The following is a 25,576-nucleotide window of genomic DNA, read 5'->3' on the forward strand; positions in this document are numbered from 1 at the left end:
GTTCTGGTCTTAGTCTTATCGTCTTTGGCGCGCTGTGAGTCGCGCAACAATTGAATCTCAAGAGTCAACGGATAGAAGCCCTACTAAGTAAGCAAGTCTAAATGAGCGTTCGTCTTTTTGGCGCAGTGGTAGTTTGCACGCTTTGACACTATGCAGGAGCGGTGTAATTGTAGAAGTTAATGAAAGTATATATTATAAGCAAATAAACTGAAGCTAGCAAAATCGCGATAAGGAGAAAAACTTCCAAGTCCACATCTTCTAAGTACCTGCTTGTACCCTTTATATAGGTACGAGCTAGGTTCAGTTAGACCCACTCCATGAGTCACATTGAGGGGAGGGGTTCACCAATCATTTGGCCTATGTTGGTTATGTGTCCGAGACCACGTGACCGGGTAACCCTGAGCGCCTCGCAACAGTAATTAGGTTAAACGACCCTAACCCTAGCGCATCGCGACACTAGTAATGGAGCTCTATTGTACTCATGAATTGGTGAAGTCAACGTTGATTATTTCCTCAATACCCATAGCAATCGTCACAATGAATATTACTTGTGTCACATTGTTTTTGCAGAATCTCATGGGTTGGAAGACTAAAACTTCATTTTATTGATGTCGGGACACAGCCGACAGACAATTAAAGAATAAATAAGATGGACAATGCAGACGGAAATACAGAAAGGAAAAATCAAATGGCACTTTAGTCAGAATACCGAGCCCCTAATAAGGAGAAGGAAAATCAAGAAAGAACAACGCTCAAACAACAAATCGCTTATAGTTAGCTCACTCATGAAAAAAAAAGAACACAATTAGAATATTAGCGCGAAAGACCCTCGCGCATTATGTCGCCCAGCTGCTTGGCTAGGCTGCCATGCATCATAGAAAAGTGGTTTCCGGAAATCTGCCGAGTCTGAATCTTTTCCCAGTCAAGGAACTCATCCCAGCGGTTGGGTCCGAAGTCTGTGCGGTTCTCCAGAAGGAACAGAGCGTGGCCGGTGGGGTAAGGGTCCGGGCGGGGGTCCGAAGGTGTCTTGCAAACACCATCCTCACACCAGATAATGGTAGTCTTGGGGCAAGTCTTTCCGACGATAGCCTCAGGAGTGTAGTTGCTGAGGGCATTGACACTGGCAGCGAAATGAGGAAGCAGCCAGTCGGGAATCTTGCGAGCTTGCGTCTTCTCATCCTTTTCTCCCAGAATACCAATCTCGGCGAACCAGGCGTGCAGAGACCGAGGAAGGGCCTCGATAATGACAGGACAGGGGGCGTCAATCAGAATCAGATGCTCAACCTCATCGCCAGCCTTGATCAACTGGTTAACCATTTCAAATGCAATGACACCGCCAGCTGACCAACCACCCACGGAGTAGGGACCGATAGGCTGCCGGCGCTTGATCTCTTCAATGAATTTGGTTGCCATACCGTACACACCACACGTGAACTCCTCGGGCTGCGTCATGAAGGGGGAGAAAAGTCCATAGACAGCCCATTCGCGACCGATGGCGCCAATCTCCATGTATGAGGTAGCACTGCCAGACCCATCAGGAGCCATGAACAGCGTCTGCGTAGCTGTGCGACGAGAGCCCTGAAGCATCACAGACGACGCCTTACGATGAGGGTAATGATCCACCCACTCAATGGGGCGAGGGGGCTTGTAGACATTGGCCGTGGTGTTGCCAGGATGGGTGTTGATGGGGGCGGAGGGGCGGACCTTGGTAACGGCGGTAGAAGTAGGAAGCGAGGGGGAGATGGAAGAGGTTGAGGCACGAGGCTTGGGGCTGGACTTGACACTCTGCTGTGCGATTCCAAGAGCCCTTTCAACGGCGTCCAAGGTAGCGTGATCTTGGAATACGCTGCTGGGGTAGTCGTTGCCAGTAAGCTCTCTGAGCTCTCCGAGAATTTGAAGAGTCATGAGAGAGTCCATGCCCATGGATGCTAGGTCCGGAGCAGCAATGAGCTCCTCGATGTTGACACCCATTTCCTTGGCGACAGTCTGTCGGAAGATAGCTTGAATCTTGCCATCACAAGCGATATCTTCTTCATCGTCGCAGCTCTCAATGGGAGTAGTAACATTGGACTCCGGCTCAGTATGTTCATATTCTTCGCTGCACTCGGAGCACTCATCCTGAGAAGAAACGTCACCGCTACCAGTCTCAAACTGCTTGAGATAGCCTTTGAAAGCTGCAATGGTGTCGCAGTCATTGAAAACATGGTTGTCAATGTCAATGTTCAAATCTTCGCGAATGCACCCAGCAACAGTAAGTCCCATAAGAGAGTCAACACCAAGATCGGCGAAGCAAATCTCATCAGCTAGCTCGTCGTGCGAGACACCGATTTCGCGGGCCAGGATGTCCATCACCTGAGAGATGACGGTCCGCTTCTGCAACTTGGCATTCACAGTAGCAATATTCTTGCTGGTCAGCTGCTTCTTCTCCTTACCAGAAGGAATAGAAGGACGGACAGGGGCTGCGACAGGGGCCCGAGCAGAAGGAGCAGAAGCAGCAACGCCGGCACCATTGCGGGGAGGCAACATGATGTTCATGACCTTGCGGGGAATGCACTGGAAGCGAATATCCCGGCAAGAACCAATGATGGTATCGCCGTCATAAATGTAGCAGTCGCCACTCATCATCTTTGTTCCCTTGACAGGCTGCATACGGATGTAAGAACGGTACTCCTTGGCAGGGTCCATCTTCTGTGGCAGACGAAGCGAGCCCCAGCCGTGGGAGATGTAGACCTGCTCACGTGAATCAATAGCATCAGACCCATTGATGATGAAACCGGAAATGTGGCAGCAAGAATCGATCCAGTAAGGGTTGAAGAAAAAGTTACCATCTTCAGGCTTGGTCTTGAGAACAATCTTGGCTGTAGCCTCGCAGGTGTTGGAGTCGAGAATGACCTCTTCCATACCTTGGTAGCGGGGGCTGTAGTCCACCAAAGCACTGAAGAGTTTGTAAGCTAGACCACGACCGACCTTGGATGCTTTGCCCTCAGTCTCAGCCTTCATCAAGTATTCGATGCGAGATTTGATAAGGTAGTTGACCTTGTCAAATTCGTCCAACCATTCGGCAGCATCACCATACTCTACCTTGCAGTAGGCATGTTCAGTCTTGTTGGCGCCATCACCAGTAGTGAAGCTGATAGAAGCAGATCCGTCCTTCATGTTGCAGACAACGGAGCAGCGTAGCTTCTGGGGGTTCTTCTCATCAAGAATAATGGTCTTGGGAACTTCAACTTTGCACACATTAATGCCAATATCCTTAGGAGCGTTGGGATTTTTCAGGCGGTAAGCATAGTCGCAGACCGTCATCGAGATGTCAGCATAGAGAGTAGATGGGAGCAAGGGGGCGCCATTGCACATATGGCCCATGAGGACCTTGCGGGTATCCTCTCTGCCAAGGTCGGTCTCAGTCTCCAAGATGACCATGTCACCCTGGATGTCCTCCTTGGTAATAGCATGAACACTGGTGGTGGACAGCTTGGGCTTGGGAGGAGCCAACTCTTTGACAGCGGCCGGCGCAACAACTCGGTTCTTGTTCAAAGCCCAGTCGCCAGTGTATTGCAGCCAGTAGTTCTTCTCATCGAAGGCATAAGCTGGAAGATCCAGCATGCGAACGTTGGGAAGGAAGTCGCGGTGGAATTCGGTCCAGTTGAGCTGAGCTCCAGCAGAATGCAGGGCACTCAAGGTGTTGCTCAGGACCTTGTACGTGTCATCATTACGACGGAGCGTAGGCAAGGACACTGTGCTGGCGCCAAAGGCAGCCTTGACCATGTTGGCACAGATGGGGTGTGGGCCAATCTCAAGCCACACTGTTTTTTCATTAACAGTGCCATTCTGCTGGGCATCTGTAAGACCACCAAGGAAGTTGACAGCTTCGCGGGCGTGTCTACAAAGGTAGTTCGCATCAATGGCCTCGTTTACAAGGACCTTTCCAAGAAGAGGAGAGATGATAGGAATCTTGGCCGGCATAAACTGCACAGATTCAGCAGCCTTCTCAAATTCATAAAGAATAGGCTCAACCTGAGCGCTGTGGAAGGCAAAGGGAACCTTGAGCTGCGTGCATTTGAAACCCGCATCGACCAGGGTTTTCGCAACTTCGGTCATCTCAGCAGTCTCTCCACTAATGACGGTCTCGCGGGGACCATTGACGCAGGCAATGTTGATAGTATCAGCACGGGCACCAAGAGCATCCTGTACAACCGCCACAGAGCCCTGGATAGCGACCATGGCGTGAGTTCCCGCAGTGCACTTGGAAACTAGCATCTGAGCACGAGTTCCAACCAGGAACAACGTGTCGCTGGCAGAGAGAACACCAGCAGCGAAGAGCGCAGCATATTCACCCAAGGAGTGACCAAGGACAACCGAAGGCTCCATGCCCCACGACTTCCACAAACGCGCCAAGGCCATCTCAAAAGCGCAAAGACCAGTTTGAACAACAACGGGAGAAAGAGTGGTCACATCAGCTTCAGATCCGTCGATCAGCGGCAAAAATGAGGGGAAGTTATGAATACTGCAGATGGCGTTGAACTCATTTATAGCCTCACGGAAAATACTGTGGTTGGCATACAACGTCTTGCCCAAGCCTGCGTAGTGTGAGCCCTGGCCCGTGAACAAAAAGCCATTGCTAGGCGCCTGCGTGGAGATGGGAACAAACTCTCCCTTGAGTCTGGCTTCTAACTGGCGCTGGGCGTCCGCAAGATCTGTGGCCACGACACTCATACGCCAGTAGTGTTGCATACGACGAGCAGTGGTCGAATATGCGACATGGCTAACAGGTGTCTCAGGGTTGGCCTTCATGAACTTCACCAGACGTTCAGCATTGCGCAGCATCGAGAACTTGCTTTTCGCAGTGATGGTGATGACATGAGTGGAACGGGGATCCTGTCTAGGAGCATCGCGACGCGGGGCATCCTCAAGCAAAATGCCGGTGTTGCCACCAGCAGCGCTGAAGTTGTTCAGAAAGATGCGACGCAGTTTGCCATCGTGACGCTTGAAAGGGGTCATGTGGAAGGCAATGTTCACATTGCGTTGGGACAGATCTTTAGGGAATGTGTGGTTGATCTTGCCCTTTATACCAACATGAGGAGGAATAGCATTTTTCTGCATCATCATAAGGACTTTGCAGAGCGCAGTGATACCAGAAGCAGCCTCGCCGTGGCCCACGTTACTTTTGACTGCTCCCAAAAAGAGAGGCCGGTCAGCGGGACGGCGCCGGTCAGCGGGAGCAAAAACGTCAGTGACTGAAACCATTTCAGTTCCATCACCAGCCTGCGTGCCAGTGCCATGCATTTCAACGTAATCAACATCGAGGGGGTCAACACCAGCTTCATCGAGAATTGCGCGGGAGAGCGCAGACTGTGTCGGTCCGTGAGGGTGGGTGATGGAAACGGCCTCAGCGGAGTGGTTGGTAGAAGCTCCCAAAATGACAGCCAAGATACGGTCATTCTCAGCCTCAGCATCATCAAGACGCTTGATAACCACTGAGGCGCAACCATCAGCGCGGCAGTAGCCATCAGCACTGTCATCGAAGGTCTTGCAACCACCAGTTTTGCTCAGAAACTGGCCCCGCGACAAACCACTGAAAATGTCGGGATTGGTCATGCACGAAAGACCGCCAACAACAGCAGTGTCACATTCACTCGACCACAATGAGGTGCAAGCAACATGGAGTGCAGCAGCAGAGGATGAACAGGCAGTGTCGATGTTCAGCGAAGGACCGCTGAAGCCGAAGTGGTAGTTGATACGGCCGGGGCCAAAGGCCCGCACTCCACCAGTGATGTAGTAAGTATCAACCTCCTGAGCAGCGTTCAACTCACGCCAGTCATCAGACGTCTGTCCGTAAAACGTGCCAATGCGGTCCAGGTGTGTGCTGGCCGTGCGGTTTGGCCCATATCCGGACATTTCGAGGGCCTCGTATGCTGTTGTCAGAGCCATCCGCTGCATGGGATCCGTCTGGTATGCTTCGCGAGGGCTCATGTTGAAAAATCGAGGGTCAAACATGCCGGGCTTTTCAATCCAGCAGCCATAGGGTGTGTGGCTGGTGTTCATGGCCTTGCCAGTTGGATCGTAGTGGGTAGCCACAGGGAAACGATCAGCTGGAACTTCCCTGTGGACATCGAGACCCTGAGATAGTAGCTCCCAAAGCTTCTCATGCGAGTCAGCATCTGGGAAACGACCAGCCATGCCGACAATGGCCAACTTGCATCGGCCGAGTTGAGGTCCATGAGCACCAAGCTTGCTCGACCAGTTGTCATGAGCAATGTCCAGAGAACGCACACTGACTGTCAGGTCTGTCTCACTTGTAATCGCGGTTGCCAGAATTGAGCTAGCAGCAGAGGGGCCATAAGGGACAATCAAGCACTCGTTCTTTTCGAAGACGGAAGCCGTCGTTACACATCCTGCGACGGCCTTGGTGAACATTAAGGGTTTGGCCAGACACTCGCGGGCAATGGTACGGTAGAGACCCTGGGCTGTCGTCTCGTTGATCCATTCGCCAGTGCTAGGTGACATAATAGCCTGGCGAGGCTTAAAACTGCTGAGCACCACCTCTAGCTCGTTTGAGTTGAGTTTGAGAATGGCATCGACATCAGCGTCCTCATGGATGTGGCTTGCGTGGTAAGGCCCAAACACCGGAACAGGGGTGAGCTTGGAGTTGAAGACACCAGCAGTGTCAATCTTTTCAAGCGTCCATGGACGACCGGAAATGGCGACGTTTGAAGGAGAAACAGCACTGATGTAAGCTCTGTTCGCAATAGGGATATCCTGAGAGTGGGTTAGCTATAATCACACACGCCGTTATGTGACAATCTTTTGATGTAGACTTACATGAGTCTTGTGGAACTCATCGATGACGGCTTGAGCAGCTCCCTCAGTGACATTGGACACAATGTAAGTCCACGATGCCGTCTTACCACCCTCGATGCTGGGGGAAAGCTTCTCAGCAAGACCGCCTACATACGTGCCTAGACGGAAAGCAAGTAAAACAGTCTGCACGCCAAGGGGAATCAACTGCGAGACATTCTGGGTCAATGCTATGGCAGCAGCAGCAAACATGCCTGTGCAGAAGCCGACATTGAAGGTTTGACTATCCGCAGTGTAATCATCAGGAACCTTCTCAGCGCGGCTATGGGTAGAGAATACAGTTAGCGGTCTTGTCATGGGGGTAATGCCTGTATACAGTACTTACTCAATGTACTTTGCAATCTGCGTGATGCAAAGCAACGCACTGTCGATTCCAGAGTGGCGCCTGCTCTGGTGGTGATACTCCTCGTTGAGCTGGTACAGAGAGCGGAAGGCCGGGATCTGAGCACGCTCAATCTGGGGCAAAGCTTCTATCTCATCACGAAGCGAAGCACCGGCCCGTTCCATGAAGACCTTGGCAACAATACTGGGGGATCCGAGGCGACAGAAGTCGGACAGGGACGAGTAGACTTCAAGGGACTGATCCCCGAACAGGTTGAAAGCGATCTTGCTAGGCGTAATCATGGTGACGGACGGCGTTGATTATCGGTAGATATTATGAAGAGTCCAAGGATGGGCAGGCAGCAAGAGACCAGAGTCCAACGCGGGGGAATACAGACGGGGCAGAAGTGGCAGGGCACGGTGCTGGTTTAGAACTAGAGGTGGACTTCAACGAAGCGGCGAGTAGACAATAAAAGTAGTGATGATGGGTTGCCAGACGAAGACTAAGCTGGAGGTGATATGCACGGCGGGGGAGGGGAATATAATATGTATGGATGATATGTAGACACAAAAATAGAACAGGCGAACAGTAAAGCGACAAGCGTAAACAATGTGGGTGACTGTGGAGAGAGGGACAAGAAGTATATAGGCAAAGTCTGCGCTGTCCAAAGCAAGAGGGTGTGGCTTCCAAGTCGAGGATCTCACAGTGCCGGATCTCTTGGTGGATGAGAGAAGCCTCTTGAGTATTAATGGGATGTGGAGTGAAGAGGAGATAGAGGAAACGCTGAAGAGGGCACCGGCGGGCTAGATATATAGCTGGAGGTCGGCCGCGGGGGAGGTGGATCCAGTCTGTTTTCGTAGGAGTTGCCTGGGCGGACAAAGGACGCGGTTGGCGGTGTCTTTGCAACGAGCCAATCAGGAGTTCTGCCGAGACAGTGCTCTTGCCCTCTGCTGGAACAGGAAGAAGTCCAATGCTATCAGGGAAGTTTCCTAGAGGCAAAGCGCGGCAAGTAGTAATGCGTGAGAGTGAGAAGACGTCCCGTGCTTGGATTTTGGTACAAGCTTCAGGTCCAGTTCCAGTTCCAGCTCGAGCTCAAGTACACTCCAGGTCAGGTATACTGGTACAAGCAAGCAGCACGCCCTTGGCCGGACCAGCGCGAGGACACATGATTCCCAATGCCGTGGCGTGCCGTGTGGTCTATCAATATCCTGTATCTCTGGCTCTCCCTGCGTCGGTGCCTGTCGAAACGTCGTATAGGTAGGTGAGTGTACAGCCTGGACGACACAAAAAGGACCTCAGAGAAATACGGACCAAGTCTCTGCTGCCGAGGGTGGTGCAGCATCACAAAAATAGCAGCTGCAGAGCTTATTGTCTCTCAGAGACACTGGCAGAGACATGGCTTTGCACATCGGTTAATACTTGGCTGTTTTTTTCTTTTGGATCTGACTCTGGTTCTGACTCTGACTCTGATCCTGCTTTGTCCTGGCTTGTCGCGGGCCTCTGCGGCTGTCTAGGCTCGTGAATTTCAGGTTGTCTGGGTCTCTGTCTCGCTGGCTGGAGTCATCCGCCCTCGTCTGGCCTCTCCAACCCTGCGTGTAGCCACAACAATCGCACATTGTCTGTGGTAGTCAGCAGCCAGTCTGCCAGTGCGTCTCCCACCCATCAAGCCATGCAAGCCAGTGAATATGGGTGTCTAGAAGTCTCGAAGTCTGCCATGGGTGTGTGCCGAGCAATATGTCCAGGTTAACCAGTTCTTCTATTTCTTCGACCTGCTGTTTTCCACGCTTGGCCGCGGTTGTCCATGTTGTGGTCTGTAACTTTCCCTACTCTCGCTTGCGTCCCTTTTTTTTCTTGCTTTTCCGTCTTTTCTTTTTTGCCTAACTAGAACGCCAGACCATCTTGTTTTCCCGGTAAATTGCACTTGGTTTTACAGTCTACGCCCCCATCATGGCTCCATTCCCGTCCCCAGACGCTGTTATTCCCATCCTTCGCGGCACCCTCGGCGGCTGTGTCTCTGGACATCTTGCTGTCCAGGGTTTGCATCTCGTACTACCCCACCAATGTTACTGTGCGGGTTGCCCAACTCACGAGCGCAGACAGTTGCCAGGTCATAGCCCACTCCTTGATTTGATATCATCCTGGTGCATATTATGTCTGCCCATTCTCCGTGTTGCTGTAAGCAGGTTTTCCCAGCGCGTATTTCCCCGTCTATCTGCATGAGCCTTGTGATGTTGGTGAGAGAATCCGCCCTGATGATAGTGATCAATAGGCGGTGGCCACAGTAAATGGGGCGTGTGGAATTCGTCCGAGGTGAGTGATAAGCCGTGGCTGTTCTGCAGAGTCCGGTCTCTCTTATGCCAAGAGGGACCAAACCCGGTGAGTAGATAGCAGGTCAGATCAGAGTAGACCAAAGCAAAGTCTACTTAGCCTAGCCCACCTTGGCAAGTTTAACCCGATTTCTATTGGGCTCAACCATCAAACTGTCTTATTACCGTTTATTCATTCTCCACGTTGGCAACTCACCCTTTCGAGATCCCATGGGTGCTCTCTTACGGCCCTTTCCCACGAAATGCCCCTTGCGTCTAGACACACTTGTCTATACGGCGTCGTGGAATACGTGCAGGCAGGCATCTCAGCTCTAGTCGGCTCTTGGAGAGCGCCTAAGAGAACTCAAAATTCACCGGTATGCAATAATACCGGACAGTTTGTTAATCTCAGCCTCAAGAAAGAAGTCCCCTTTCCACTGCATCCTTCGAAGCTGTCAGATTCGCCAAGTTAGGCTAAAGTCTGGCAGTGCTTAATAGGTGCCTTTTTTCGAGCCACTTAATGCCAAGATAAATTCAAGTCCTCCCTTCACATGCCCGAAATTTTTTTTTTGTTGCTACGCTTGAATGGTTGCCCGCAGCCGTGTTAGTGATTCCCCTGCTTGGAGGCAACTTGGCTTAGAAACCTTTTTCCCTCTGTCAGCTTCATAATGCAAAATTATTTTTCAATATCGACCAATAACTAGACGGCTGTCTTGCTGATAGAAATGCCAATAGAGAGCCTCATACACAAAAGCAGGTCTCACTCATTGTCAGAGACACACAGACACCCAAACGCGACGTGAAGAGTAACAAGACGCGACTCTCACCACAATGCAGATCTAGTGAGGTCGAGATGGCTGATTCCGTGACCCTATTAGCAAGATGATCCCTCTGCGTGCATCTCGTCTTGTGGTATCCCTTAGTGCCAGCTGCCTCTTACGATCTCCACTGACATGAAGTTGCGAAGTATATTTGTATGCAAGCACATTCTTGTAGTTGTGCGCCCTAGCAAGGGAGCCTTGTCCAGCAAGCGAGATCATTGTCATACATAAAAGTACCTGTAGCTTCGGCAGCCTGGACTGACAGATTCTATACACCACGCCGACCCCAGATCAGGTGTCCTCGTATGTATACTTGTCGAGCAAGAAAAATAACTTAGCTTCAAGGCCAGCAGACAACAGGCCATTTGACTCTACAGACCGCTGTACGGGTATAGGTACAAGTAGAAGGGCGTAGAAAACAAAAGTCCCGGTCATTGCACTGGTAAGCGTGTTGCTGGCCGCCTCTCCGCCTCTTTCACTGAACCGGCGTGTGTCTTAACAACTTGACTACTTATCTCTTCTCCTCTTTTCGGCACTGTGGTCCGGCTAGGAATATGGGACGGAATGCTTGGCTCGTATTTGGTAGAGGCTGCCACCGGACATCCCCAATAAATTACAATTTCAGTCAAAAACAACACGGCACAGACAGGCCGTGCAAGTGCCTGACAGACAACCAACGCGAGACAACTCGTATATTAAGATTTGCATCAATGACAACTCCACGCTTTCCGGCTACTGCAGATAAGCCCTAGAGGGAACATACAGAGCCCTTCCCTCAATAAACAAGCTCATGTACACAGGTACTTGACTTCTTGCATCTCTTGCAATGCATGAAGGCGTTCATTTGTCTCTACAGCGTGTCTATCTTTGGAAAATGACTATAAAAGGATCCCGGAAGGGTTTAACCCAGATTGTGCTTGTTTCAGTGGCTTTTAATTCACTTAAATGCAGTGAATGAAACAAGGTTTGATACTTGCCACCAAGTTGACTACCTGTCTTGCCCAAAACGGTCATTACATCACTCAAGCAAAATAGCCGACTGACACACTTTATTCCATCCGCTGTAGCACAATAGTAAACCTTCAATAAACCACCACCCGTGTGCCTGTTCAAAAAAAAAACGAAAAATTCCCCGACCAGGGTTTGTCGGGAGGGGCTAGCGAACCACCAACGATGCCGTTCTCAAATGCATCCAAGTATACAGCTTTGTAGTATCATTCAGACCATAGAGGTAGTGCATGCTGTGTCGTGTCTATAACGCGCTGTTGTATCTTTTGCATTTCCAGCTGTGCGCGAAGTTCAGATACTGCAGTTTTATCCTTATACACACCGAGTCTAGCCCCAGTCTAAATCTCATGGAGATCACGGCAATTGTAATCTTTTTGCTTGCATAAAAGTTAACAGTCAAGGCAAGACATTAGAAGCCCTGTTTTGGGACTGATGTGAAATTCACTTGTCCTGGAATCACAGAGACACTCCAGCCCATTGGGCTGAAGATGCAGTGTCCCTAAACCAACACAGCTTCAAGGGTTCAGGTAGCCATGCAACACAGCTACGGACTTTTAATTCTTCATGCTACGAACTAGATTGTTCTATTTACTCACCATGTGTGGTTGGCCAGCCGAATATTTTTTTTCTCCAACCATGCTCTAAGCGACCAAGAGGTGTGGTGTGTCATTGACCGCAGACAGACAACCGTCACATCGACAAGCTCATGCCCTGACCCAGACAATGATCGGCACAGTTAAGTCGCCCGGCGTACATTGACTGGTCGACTGACTGGTCCGGCCTGGCCTAGCCAATCTCTGGTCGTGCAGAGCTTGGAATGCAGTCTTTGTGCAAACGTCCTTTCCCGGCGGAGGGGTCTGGTCAGGGCCTAGGTGTGTCTGTCGCTGGCATATATTTTATCGAAAAAAAAAAAACGTTCAAAAGCCCAGCCACATGGCCTCCAATTGTCGTATATACAGAATCGCCGATTTGTTGACGAATGGGGCTGCCGAGTATTGTGTTACATGAGCTTGTGTTTCTTATTGCGGCAATGGGTGTATCATCTCACCTTCGGTGTAGTCTTGGGTATAGATACATGAGATAACACTATTAAATCCACGGGGCTACATGTAGCGGTACTTGTGGGTGAGGCGGAAAGAATAATCATGCAAAAAGGATTCAATTGTACCTTGGCTGTACGACTCTAGAACTTCGCCAGAATCTGAGGAATGGAAAAGAACAACACTCATGGTAACGAGATGAGAGCATAATTTACTCGTGCAACCAAACCTGTGACTCTTGAGAATTTGGCTGGCCAGGACGCCCGTCTTTACTATTGGTTTTACTCAAGTTTCGTCATAATATTCGGGTACACCTCTTGTCTATGTGCTCAGTTCGCAGTTGCGCTCAATTGATAAGCTGACAAAGCTGACAGGTGACCATGATCATGTTCACAGCGTTTTCTTTTTCCCATTCATGTGAGGCAGAGTAACGTTTCTTGAAATTCTTACAATGACCTTGTTTCTTTCAATCCAGGGCTCACGTATGAATAACCCTGATACAGTAAATACGGTAAACGTAGCCCCGTCTCTGAGCATCCCTATGGTCACGAGCTTACTACAACCAGAACATGTAATTCTTGGAGCCCTTCCAGATAGACGAAGACACCGCTAACCCCCTTTTTCGGGCCGCTTCTGGCCAGAGCTTACATTTTGCAGACGGGCACTGAGTTGGCAAGATTTACTAGCCACTCATACATTTCTTAACATGACACTTTGGTTATGATCAACGTCAAGAGCCAGGAGAATAGAAACAAGAATCAATAGTTAGGAGGGAAAATGAACTTCTTTTTTGGAAGAAAAAGAAAAGTCTCATTCAGAAGAAAACACCCAATATTTCACGCGCGGTAGATGCCAAAAAAAGTACATGCTTAGTAAAATGTGACAAGGAAGGGTATTAGGAAAAAAAAAGGTCAAGGAATCCCTGTCATTAAGAAAAGAGGATTACATGGGGGCACCGGACGTCCGATGCAAGTGGCGCCAGTACATTACGGCCGCCTTGCTCCTCCTGGGGAGTATGTAGTGCGATATATGATAGTTACAGGCCGCTGTACATGTACATTGCAGTGAAACCGATTTTTTTTTCTCTATTATTATTGTAACGCGGCGAGTATACACGTGTTGCTACCCAGAAAACGCGAGCCGAGCCATCAGTCGCATGTTTTCCTGTCGCTTTGAAAGAGACTTCCGTCTTCATCCCTTACTCGCGCAGCTCCTCTGACAGATTCCGGGACGGCACGGTGTCTTCACCGCACCATAGGCGATAGTTGAAAAAAGAAATAGCGAAGAAAGAACAAGAAAGACGTAAACCCAGGCTTGAATTAACCATATATTGATACAGATACATACACGAATGTGCTATCAAGAACAGGATGCCGAGAATGCCCACCTTTCCTTCTTCCAGAGTGTGCCTAGTCTTCCTTCATCTCGTTTCCCTTTCTCCCGGGACTGGGAGATTACATTACACAAGTACGGTTCGTCTTCCTCCTTCCTGTTCCATCGTGCGATGCAATTTACGAGGCAAGAGGATTGCACACACATGCATTTGCTGCATGTCCCAGACATACATCAAACTCAGCGAAAAGGATATCCGGACATGTAAGTGAATGTATAGTTCCATTGAAAAAAAAGCATGTTCTATAGTGCGTGATTCATCCGATACCCACTCGCTCAGCTCCTGGTAGCTAACCGATCAACACCGGTGAACCTGCTCCCACTGTTCGGCTTAGATTTGCGGCCATGCCAATGCTCCTCACCGTGAAAAGGTTCAAGCAGACACTAACTGGGCGTCAACAACAAACGGACAACCGGACAAGCTCCGCATATCATCGCCATGATGCATGTGTACATACATATATACTGGTATATCTCATCGTTGATGCTGTAGTATTATGTTCCGATACCCCATTGTCTTCGTATCATGGTGACAGTGAGCCAAAGAAGCTTGGTATTTTTGTCTATGCTTCTGCTTCAACGCTCATATAATGTCTCTGTACAGCCCTTCAACCAGGCACTCAAATTAAGTTGTCGCGCCCTGTAACTCAGTCATCAAGTTGCCCGACATGGCTTACTAAGAGCCAGTTCATGAACCCTCCTCGGGAACATCTGTCTAACTTCAACCCAATTTGCGCCGCATTGATCTCCTGTGGGCCAGGTGGTGTCTTTACCCCAGCCGAGTTCCGAAAGTTCGCCAGATGAGCATGAGTTGTCTCCGGCAGGCTGTATGCCAGCTCCGATTACACACCATGCAATTCGTGACGACTTGCTATAGTTTTCTTACTGCAGAGAACACATGCCATCAAAGACGCAGCTTAAAATATAGATACATACAGGTCACACTTCTGTACCATCTACCTGCACAAAAATGCACCTGTCGAAACACAGGACGATCATCCACTTCACTCTCACAGGCACACCTGATACATACAGCAACAATGCATCAATGTCCCACCCTCACTTTATCCACAACCTATATAACTATTTGTAATCGTCAATTGGTCCCCACTCATCCGTTCGCTCAATTGCTTGGTCCGTTTCCATACGCCCCCCTCAAACCACTCGACCTCGCATAATGCAAACATAAAGCTGCCTTGCAAACAAGTGCAACAAATTGACATCAAGACACACTTTAACCCTTCGCTTGGACTTACAACCATCAGCCCTTCACACCCCACACCACCAATGTGAGCAACAAGAGGCTTTAGACAATCCTGTATATTTAAGTGAATGGTCTTGATGTCCCTCCTTTGCGAAGGCGGCCCAATTTCAGGCCCTTGCCATCCGGTTCTGGAGTTACGAGCACGCCCCCCTCTCTCTCTCGTTGTGAGGTTACCAATGCCATGAACCAAGTGTCACCACCGTTAATTGTAGGCTCAAGACGATAAAATATCAAAAATCTGAGTATGTGGTAACGCTCGCTAACGCTGCACTTGATCGTTGGTAGCAGGTGTTTATGCAGCTTCACCTCCGACGAAGCAGCTCTGTGATTCTCTTTTGTTTTCTGTAGCCCTGTGTCGGAAATAGCAAAAGATAAGACTAATTTGAGCACATCCCTACTTTTTATGTCCGATTCTCCGAGAAGGCGAATAGAATACAATGGATCAGTTGTTGGACGGGATATTTTGATAGTGTCGAGGTTCACTCATCCAAGTTGCCTGTTTGATGGTTGGTGACACCTTAGACTTACACGTTTATAAGGGTATATTAGGGTTGAGTATGACAACATGGACTTGACACTGAATTAAGCTACTCTCTCCCGACACTTGCTCCTTATTCCAATCTCGGCTTTATTCATTTGGGACATGAATGTTATCTTCCGTGATGCCTATTGAAAGTAACAACTTGTGCTTGCGTTAATGAAGGAATTCTGAGGGGTGCTGGCACAGTGTTTGGAAATTCCACGTATCCCAGGTTGGACCGCAGCTCATTATCTCGCTGCTGGACATGGCTTTCGTCTAGATAGCGGTTTCCAACCTCATTATTCTGGAGGAGGTGTTCTTGAAAAAGAAACTCGGTGTCGTTGTATACCTGATTGACCTCATTCGAGCTTGTAATGATGCGGAATGGCGGCTGGACATGCAATGGTGACACCGCTGATGTCAACGACTGGGGATGATGGTCGTCCTCGTCATCTTCGATAGGCGAGTATGGTTGAAATGTTTTCTGCGGAGCATGTCGTGCTTTTGCGCCAGGATTATATGCCTGGATCGGTGAGTGGAACCTTAGCGCTTGACTTGAGGGTATCTCCGAGCCGCTAGAGTATGGAGTGCCTGCTGCAAAGGGAAAGTCGTGATTTTGCGACGTTAAACTGCGTGACACAGGCGGTTGTGGCACGAGCTTTTGACTGCTGTGGTCCATGGATAAAAAGGTTTCCGTGGATGTAATAACGCGTGGGCGCCCCCGTCCGAGCCCGCGCTCTCGCTCAGAGGTAAATGAGTCTTCTTCAAACTCCGTCATCATGCTATCGCGGTCGGTCTCATAGCGGCGTGTCATGCGGCGGCCACGTGTAGGGGGTACACCCTGGGGAGAGGCTTGGAGTACTGACTGTGGGGGTTGCGATTCACGTGTGGGATGTGCCCTGGAAGTGGTGTCTCTGCGCCCCGATGTCGCCATCCGGGGGGATTTGGAGGTATTGCGGCTTGACACCGAAATATGAGAGGAATGGCTAGGATTTAGTGGCTTATGCGAGGGGCTTGCTGGCTTGATTGGTCGGCCTTCCAGCTCCGCGACAAACTTTTGCTTCCTTCTTTCGTGAATGCGGCTGGGGGGGATGAGAACCCTATCGAAAGGCAGTTTTGGCGAGTTATTCGCAGTCTTGTGACGAGGCGAGGTAGTGGTGGACTCGAAATCTTCAGAGGGTAGTCTTTGGTGGTGACTGGATCTCCCAAAAGAGTTGAGACCGGAAGAAAGCATGCTCTGTCGTAGCCTAGAAGACTTGGCAGAGGAGACAAGGATTTCGTCGCCACTCGTGGAAGTTGCTATACCTATTGGTGTGACATGGGCAATAAATGCTTTGGATGGCGCGTTCTCCATCATGTATAATTCATGGGCATGACCTTCTTCTGTATCCCCGAAATGGGCAAGCGAAGGAGTAGAAGAGCTGCTTCCCATAGGCAGGTCGTTATGCATGGGGGCAGAGATCTCCAACATACTCGAGCGAATGACATTGTTTGTTTTGGCACCACTCTTGCGGTAACTATTGTCTTGAAGATAGAGTGCTTCAAACTTCTGGAACCGGCGTTTTCTGCCATATATGATAGCGATTAACCCTATCAGAATAGCCCCAGCGAGTCCAAATCCAAGACCAATAGCCTGACCGGCGGCAAGTGATTTTGTGTTGTTGGAGCTATCATCTGTACGTCCGCCCTGATATGTTGAGTTGGGCACACTAACAGACGACGTCTCAATGACTGGTAAGACAGTATTTGAGACCTGCGCAACAGTCGTAGCGGATAACCTGGCGGATGTCGAGAATGTCGTGGAGCTCGAGATAAAACTGGGCCTTGAGCTGGGTGTCTGAGTTGAGGTAGGCTCGGATACTGAGGTTTTTGATAATGCCGTCGATGCTTGCAGATCAGGCAAAGATGTAGTACTTGTAGAGATATCGCAAATAGCATGGGCTTTTGCTTTTTCGTCGTCTTTAGTTTTTGTACACCCAGTCAGCATTACACGAAAGCTGCAAATATACACCACAGCAAGACGTACCAGAAACTTCTCCATCACTACAATCGCTGTCAATACAACTAACAGCTGTCTCGTCCAAAGACATGCCATTGCTGCTTGTTAATGAGCACAAGCACTGTAATGAAGGAGTCAAACCACACGTTGACTTGAAGTCGAATTTGCTGGCAATGGCATTGAGATAGCATGTTTTTGCACAGGAAGGAACCTTGGCGACTATACTTGTCGAGATGTAGGCAATTGTTTGTGAGGGAGATGTTGATTCGGCTGTGGTTGGTGTAGGTGACGCATCTTGTGTGGCCACAGGGTCGGATTCTATTTGCCTGGCGTATATGGGTGTAGCTGACGATCGATGAAGTTGTATCAGTACCAAGAAGGCCAATGAAGAGCACCTCATCATGAATAATTTGATATAATCTGTAGAGACTTTTAGCTGCTGATCTGTGCCAGGATATCAAGCCTGTGTATGTTATCGGTCTGTGAAATTAAGTGGGTTCCTCTCTTTCTGTGATGTGAACTGCAACAAGAAAACTGATGTTCCGCATTGAGCTGAGCGTAGCCGTACTCACAGTTTGAAATTCCACTCTTTCTGGAGCCTATATACGTTTGAACAGCTGATATTAAATTGTAGTTTGTGGTCGTTATCAAAATGCTAATGGTGTAATGGCTGAGTGTAAGGGTAGAGGTTGATGATTTCGAAGAAAAGACAAGCGAATGTATCGAAGAGGGAGCTACCAATAGGCAGCATGTAGAAGAAAATGGAAGTGAAAGATAGAAAGTGAATGGTAAATTAGTGACTATCACGGATGCAGAGAAGATGAATGAGTATAGACAAGCCAAGAGTGTGTATATATCCTGGCTGAAAGGAGCGAAACAGATACCAAACAACCAATGCAAAAGAAGATCTGACAAAGGAAACGAGTTCTGAAGAGTGTATTGAGACAACAACAGAACCCAGAAGAGTAGAAAATATCAAGGAGTCTCGTCGGCCATCTCGGACGGCGGCCCAGAAGATATTTGACACTTGTTGTGGCCATGCCATAAACACGCCAGCGGGAAACTGAGCCCAGATAGCCTCGTTCGCCAAGTTTCAACTCTCGTCTCTTGCAGATGAATAAATTGTGGTTTAAGCGGCTGCAGGATTGCAGGTCCTGTTTGTTGGCTTAAGCCTGCAGCTAAGCGCCGACTACATCTGACATGCTATGTCATCTACTTAGATGTAGTACAATGCGAAATTGGCCCTGGCGCTCGGCCTGATAGGGCTCGTTAGGCCCCGCGCTTAAGGGAATTTAGTTTAATTCTGCTTCTCATCGTGTTCACAGTAGAGAGTTCGGACGGGCCTCGTCGCCACAAGCCCGTCTCCAAGTATCAGCCGGAGCAAGGCAGTGCGTGCATCGAGATGTGTCCCTCGTTTTTCACGATCTCGGCGAGCTCGTCTGGTGTTTCCTAGTCTTCGTCAGCTTCATGTTGCGAGATATCGAGAGTGGCTTTTCTGTAATGTCGTCCTTGGCCTCAAAGTCCTGTATTGCTGAGATTGAAATATAGCAAATATGGCTTGTCGTGAACGTAGTTGGCCGAGTTGAAATTCCCATTTGAGCTCAGCTGGTATTGGGTTGGGAGCTTATTAAGCGGGTATGTGTGTTGGGCCAATCAAATCGCCAGATTGGGTACTAGAGCAAGGGGCCAACTCTGGGGACAATCAAGTCACAGCTGTTAGGGTTAGCTCACTATAACTCATGTAACTATCTGGAATGATGAAGATACATTCTGGAATCAAGTGCTGTAGTTAGTTAGTTAGTTAGTTACATAGGACACAGGAGTTTTCTGTCTGGCTATGGAGTATGGCCTTCTTTGTCGGCCTATGGATTATCTAACAGATGCTATCCTAGAACGCTTCTATCTGTAGCTTTACAAGAGCGCCTTCTTTAACCGCTTTGATTGTCTGAGGAAAGGGGAGATGAGTTAAGCGCCAATGTCTTCTTCCTATTTGTATTCTCACAACTCTGCCCCTTTGGTCTATTCCCACAATGGTCTCATGAAACAGCACTCGGGTTCTTATTTGTTCGCCCGATGTTAGTTGCTGATGCTTGTTGTAGATCAATACAGTCATCCTTTACATACGCGCCGAGGCCTAGGGCATGGCCTGTTTCCATAGTATTCCTGTATAGCAGTCAGTTGACAAAGCAAACAGCAGGGGTGATTGATGAGAAGGGTTTCTAGTCTTTTTCTTTTTTTCTTGAAGAGATTGCCCTTATCGGTTTTTGGGTATATTGGTATTATAATGTAGCCAGCATGCTATAAATCACTCGGCATCCCCTTCTCTATTTGTGCTGCAAGGAATTTACACCTCAGCCTCTTCCTTGGCCTCAAGCTCCTCTTCCTTGACGGCATTCAACTCGTCGACAGGAGCAGAGCCGGCTTCGCCAGAGCCTAGCTTGTCGGTCGCGCTGGGAGCATATGAAGCCTTGGCACGGTTGGACTTGATGACTTCCTGCACCTGCTTCTCAGTTTGGTCCCAGTCATCAGTGCTGAGCTGTACCAAGTCGATATCATACAGCTTTGAGATGGATTCGAGGGCGTGGAAGGACTTTTTGTCGTAAACGAAGCTGATACTGACACCTACACGGCCAAAACGGCCAGTACGACCGATTCGATGGATGTAAGTTTCCGGGTCGGGCTCAACGTCGCCACGACCCTTCATGGGGATATCGTAGTTGATGACCATGGAGACCGTAGACACATCAATACCACGAGCTAAAACGTTGGTAGTAATGAGCACCTTGGACTTGCCAGTTCTGAAGTCCTGTAGTAGACGGTCACGGTCAGAACCCTCAAAGGCACCGTGCAGGGCAGAAACACTGTGGCCATCGGCCTCCATGCGTCTTTGGATTTCGGATGCACTGTCCCGGGTCTATTGTGATGAAAGTCATTAGTATTTGGCCATATTAAAGAGGGAGAATTATTGAGGCGCTATGTAGCTTGCAAACTTGGCTTACCTTGACGAAAATAACAGACGAACCAATGGTCATGAGACCGTAGAGCTTGCACAGGATATCGTACTTGTCCTGCTCAGTAGGGCAGTCCATGTACATCTGGGAAATACCCTTGACTGTCTGGTCGCCACGCTCGAGGGTGAGCTCGACGGAGTTGGGCGCAAACTTGGTGGCGTACGTTAGAACCTTCGGGGGGTAGGTAGCGGAGAAAAGGAGGACCTGAACATCGCGAGGGAGCGTCCTACATTTTGTGGTAGTTAGCAAGTGTGTGGGGATAAGCTTGAGTTACCGAACGTACTGTCTGATGCGCATGCACTGGTCTCCCATGCCTTGCTGGTCAAGCATGTTGTCTGCCTCATCAATAACAAGAACCTTGAGTTGGGAGACATCAAGCTGCTTTCGTCTGATCAGATCAAAGACAGTACCAGGAGTTCCCACAACAACATTGGCCCTGATGCTGGCACCACGTTCGACGCCACCAGGAACAGCAGCAGCGATATTGAGGCCTTCAGAGAACTGACCGATTTGACCAAAGACAGTCTCGATCTGGCGGGCAAGCTCACGGCTGGGGGCTAGGGCGAGGGCCTGAGGTTGTTCGGGCTGGGACAGATCAACACGCGAGAGGGCGCCAATGCCGAAGGCGGCGGTTTTGCCAGTTCCTGACTGCGACTGGGCGATGAGGTTCTGAGGGGGGTCATTGAGGATAATAGGAATGCCGGTCGCCTGGATCTTGGAGGGCTTGAGGAAGCCGAGGACAGACAGCGCCTTCTTGATCTCGTCGGACCTGTATAATGGAGATTGAGAAAAGAGGTTAGAAGGACGTGATTCCTAAGGTGGATTGGCCAGATGGGCGGAGCAATTGGTGGGCGCGATGGTTCAGTGCGTACAGGTTGAGATCGGCAAAGGTGACAGCGGAGTAGAAGGGCGTGCTCTGGTCACCCTGGAGGTCGGTCAGAGTGACCTTGACATCGGCAGTGGAATCCCACAAGCCAGGACCACCAGCGGGAGTAGCTTCTTCGGTGTTATCAGCCATGATTGATGGACACGGCAGCGAGAACAATTGGGCTAGGAGATGCAGCAAGCAAGTAGTTGCGGAGGCGGAGATGGAGACGTGTGCTGAACGGCAGGGCGGCAGATGGAAGAATGCACGGGATACAGTCTTGGGTCGCAGTTCGGGTTTTTGTGACGCTGCAGAGAAGTTCAGATTGCTTCTGTACAAAGTACCAGTGGCACAGAGCAAGGCTCAGCAAGGCCAGCGCTGTTCGTCTGTTCCTGGACGTATGATCCAATGGCAGGCGACAAGGCGGGGTTGGGGGAAGAGATTAGCCGGAGATGATCCGAGAAAGGGTGGCTCCCAGTGAAGCATGTGATATGTGTACTATAGTAGAATATATGGTAGTAGTAATGGTGGTTTAGGCGGCATACAAACATACAGAGTAGTGTACATAGATGCCAGCCAGTGTTGCAATTTATTGTGCTAATTCCGCTGCATGAATCATGTTGCGTCTCCCTCCCGGCTCGGCGGCGGCTGCAACAGTAATCGCATCTACAAGTGAACCGTTTAATCATAAACCCCCGCTGAGGCCCGCCAGCTTCGTCATGTGTACACGCTACTTCAGGCGCTGGAGCTCCGGCCAGCACTGCCTTTGGCGGGGTTCTCGACTCTAGAGCCCACTGAAGATCCCTGTTAATCCCTGTTGTGCTATTTTTGCCTATTGCCTCCCCGCCTGCTATTTTGGGGGAGGTCGATCGATGGCTTGCGTAGTCCAATGCTTCCGAGCCCTTTTTGCTTGTTTGTTTCCATCTTGTTCTCTTCATTCTGCCTTTGTCCCGTGGCATCACCATTCCAACCTGCGCTTTCCTGGCTTCTTTGTGGCCATCTATTTCTAGGCGCAAGTGCGTGGCTTTATTTGCATTCTCCTCTGCTGCATGCTTTTTACCCTGTATCATCATTGACCATGGCTGCTGAAGTCGGGACGGCGCCGACTCTTGGCGCGGAGCTCAAGGTACGTCTCAGGAGATGCCTTCCGGTGCAACCGGCGCCGTGGCATTGGACGTGTGCTGATGGCAGTATCTAGGATGGCTTCAAACCTGCCAGCGCTTGGGTAGGGAACGGCATCGCATGGCTCGAGGACATCCAACAGTTTTACCGTGAGCGAAGTGCCATCGAAAAAGAATACTCCCAGAAGCTCTCCTCTCTGGCCAAGCGCTACTTTGACAAGAAGAACAAGAAGTCGGCCTCTATGAGTGTTGGCGATACGCCTGCCATGGCGCCTGGCTCATTGGAAAGGCAAGTCTACTATGAGGCCCCTAAAGCTTCTGTTCTCAAGGTCTACGCCAGCTAACAAGATGTAGTGCCTCCATGACCACCTGGACTACTCAGCTCAATGCCCTCGAAAAGCGCGCCGAAGAACATGACCGCTACGCTAACAACCTCGCGACTAAAATCGCCGATCCTATGAAGGTAGTGGGCGTCCGCCTCGAAGACCTGCGCAAGCGACACATCGAATTTGCCGACCGGCTCGAACGCGAGCGCGATGGTTCATATGCCGACCTCAAAAAGACCAAGAGCAAATACGACAGTTCCTGCCAAGAGCTTGAAGCCAAGCGTAAGAAGACCGAGTCTTCATTTGAAAAGGCCAAGGCTCAGAGTGCATATCAGCAACAGATTCACGAGATGAACAATGTCAAAAACGCCTACCTGATCAACATCAACGTGACCAACAAGCTCAAAGAGGTTTACTACCACCAGTACATTCCTGAAGTCATGGATAGTCTCCAGGATCTCTCGGAATTCCGGACCACCAAACTCAATGAGCTGTGGATAGCCGCTATGCAGCTAGAAAGTACCATGCTCAAAAGTAGCCAAGAAGTTGTCAACCACGTTGCCGAAGAAGTTACCAGAAATAAGCCCTACCTCGACTCCATGATGTATATCCGCCACAACATGACTGGCTGGCAAGAACCCCCCGACAAGACATTTGAGCCCAGCCCTGTCTGGCACGATGACGCCACTATGGTTATTGACGAAGTGGCCAAGATCTACCTGCGCAACATACTCAACAAGTCCAAGGGCCAGCTTAGTGACCTTAGACGGGAAGTAGACAAAAAGCGAAGAGAGGCTGATGGCATTCGCAAGATGAAGGAGCGCGTGCGGGAAGGCCAGGAAAACAAGGATGAAATCGATGTTTTCCGCCAGCTTTTTGCCATGCAAGAAGACTTGCATGACTGGGATCGCAAGCGTCTTACTGCTGAAGCAGAGACAAGTACCATTACCGCTGCTGTTGGCGATGTTACTCTGGGTGCTATGAACCATAACTTCAAGGCTCAAACCTTCAAAATTCCTTCAAGCTGCGATCTTTGCGGTGACAAGATTTGGGGCATATCCGCAAAGGGCATGGAATGCCGCGACTGTGGTTACACCTGCCATACCAAATGTGAAATGAAGGTTCCTGCTGAATGTCCTGGCGAGCAGAACAAAGAGGAGCGCAAGAAGCTGAAATCGCAGCGCCAGGCTGCGGCAACATCGCTACTGAAGCCCGACTCTATATCACAATCACAAACTGTTGACCTACCGGCGCTAAGTAGATCTAACACGGTGACTTCAACAGCCTCGGGATACGCATCCAGTGTGAAAAAGCCTATCTCAATCGCGACATTATCCTCCACTCCCAGAACTCCTGTCGATGATCCCCCTGTGCCCAGCTCTGAGCCCGATCCACCTAGAGCGTCTACCTCATCTACGGCATCTGGGGGGGCTCCTCGCAAAAACCGCGTCATGGCGCCTCCTCCGGCTGCATACGTGACTGCAGGCACTGTTCCTACGGCTTCAAAGCCTCTTCTACAGAAGGGCAAGATGCTCTATGCTTTCGATGCTTCTGGCGAGGGCGAACTAACAGTTCCAGAGGGACGTGAAGTGGTTGTCCTTAAGCCTGATGGTAGGTCCCTTTGATGATGTAACACAACTGAAGTATGTACTAACTGGTTTTAGATGGCTCTGGCTGGGCAAAGGTGCGTCTAGGATACAAGGAGGGAATTGTACCATCGTCTTACCTAGAAATGTCACCTACACCTGCTGCTGCCTCAAATGTGGCATCAATTGCGACAAAGTCCGAGCCTGTAGGCCTTCCAATGCCATCCTCGGCCGATCTTGGAGCTGCCAAGAAAAAGGGGCCTGCTGTCGCGCCGAGAAGAGGAGCCAAAAAGCTCAAGTATGTCGAGGCGCTTTATGCCTACACTGCACAAAGCGAGAACGAACACAGTATGGTGGAGGGAGAGCGTTTTGTACTGTCCAAAGATGACCCTGGAGATGGATGGGTTGAGGTTGAGAAAGGCGGCGCTGTGAAGAGCGTCCCTGCTAGTTACGTCCAGATGGTCTAGGAGCCTATTCAATGGCGCCCCCGGACTTCCCGATTCAATCCTAGTTATGGACTCAACCTCAGCCCTGAGCTTGTTCTCTGTAGTCCTCGACGGGTACTCAATTCACCCACGTCAAGATTCAGCGCGGTAACTCAAGACACGCATGCTCAACTCAAGCCAAACATATCTTCGGCCGGGATTCGATTTGCCAATCCAGACTCACTCCTCCTGATGCATCCTAGCATACACGGGTCTGCAAGTAAAATTGTTCGTGGGAGTGCCACAAGGCACTATGCTCATAGTGAGCCGTCAAGACAATGCCGCATTGAGGTTCACGAGAACAAGTGCCATTCGAGTCACACCAGACGTCTTGCCCATAGTGAAGGAAGCGGTCGGAAACGTAAGACAAGGGGCTCCGACCCATCAAAAGTGCAAAGTGTGCGGTTTGTGCGGAAGAAGCACAAGAACGAGTTGTGCATCGATGCTCTTCGGCAAATCAACAACCGCAACATGGTCTGACTCAGTGGTCATACATGGACTATACTAGTATACGTGGGTGTATTTATAGTGGGCATTGGCCGGTCTAAGAATTAGGCGTCATCAGCATTAGCAGCATCGGCTTTCTCAGCGTTGCTATTTTACATTCTTTCCAGCATAGATCATATCGTGGCGTATTATTTGGTTTTACTACGGG

The 25,576-nt window shown here is 49.8% G+C and overlaps 4 protein-coding genes across 4 annotated transcripts; 1 reads left to right on the forward strand and 3 right to left on the reverse strand.

The window, feature by feature from the left end:
- Positions 1-813: 813 nt before the first annotated feature.
- BROUX77_002417 (uncharacterized protein) lies at positions 814-7,479 on the reverse strand (the record flags this gene model as incomplete). The annotated part of the gene is made up of 3 exons (XM_073746955.1): positions 814-6,756; positions 6,820-7,117; positions 7,181-7,479. 3 exons carry the CDS (start codon positions 7,477-7,479, stop codon positions 814-816), a joined length of 6,540 nt encoding a protein of 2,179 aa, XP_073607499.1.
- Positions 7,480-15,658: 8,179 nt separating this feature from the next.
- BROUX77_002418 (uncharacterized protein) lies at positions 15,659-17,927 on the reverse strand (the record flags this gene model as incomplete). The annotated part of the gene is made up of 2 exons (XM_073746957.1): positions 15,659-17,487; positions 17,555-17,927. 2 exons carry the CDS (start codon positions 17,925-17,927, stop codon positions 15,659-15,661), a joined length of 2,202 nt encoding a protein of 733 aa, XP_073607500.1.
- Positions 17,928-19,871: 1,944 nt separating this feature from the next.
- BROUX77_002419 (uncharacterized protein) lies at positions 19,872-21,556 on the reverse strand (the record flags this gene model as incomplete). Its single annotated transcript, XM_073746958.1, has 4 exons — positions 19,872-20,441; positions 20,527-20,764; positions 20,822-21,307; positions 21,411-21,556. 4 exons carry the CDS (start codon positions 21,554-21,556, stop codon positions 19,872-19,874), a joined length of 1,440 nt encoding a protein of 479 aa, XP_073607501.1.
- A 925-nt stretch (positions 21,557-22,481) lies between these two features.
- Positions 22,482-24,903, forward strand: BROUX77_002420 (uncharacterized protein; the record flags this gene model as incomplete). The annotated part of the gene is made up of 4 exons (XM_073746959.1): positions 22,482-22,529; positions 22,602-22,813; positions 22,879-24,461; positions 24,515-24,903. 4 exons carry the CDS (start codon positions 22,482-22,484, stop codon positions 24,901-24,903), a joined length of 2,232 nt encoding a protein of 743 aa, XP_073607502.1.
- Positions 24,904-25,576: the final 673 nt, after the last annotated feature.

This window comes from Berkeleyomyces rouxiae (assembly GCF_048999995.1).
Source record: "Berkeleyomyces rouxiae strain 22BRR77 chromosome Unknown BrBRR77_ptg000002l, whole genome shotgun sequence".
Lineage (NCBI taxonomy): Eukaryota > Fungi > Ascomycota > Sordariomycetes > Microascales > Ceratocystidaceae > Berkeleyomyces > Berkeleyomyces rouxiae.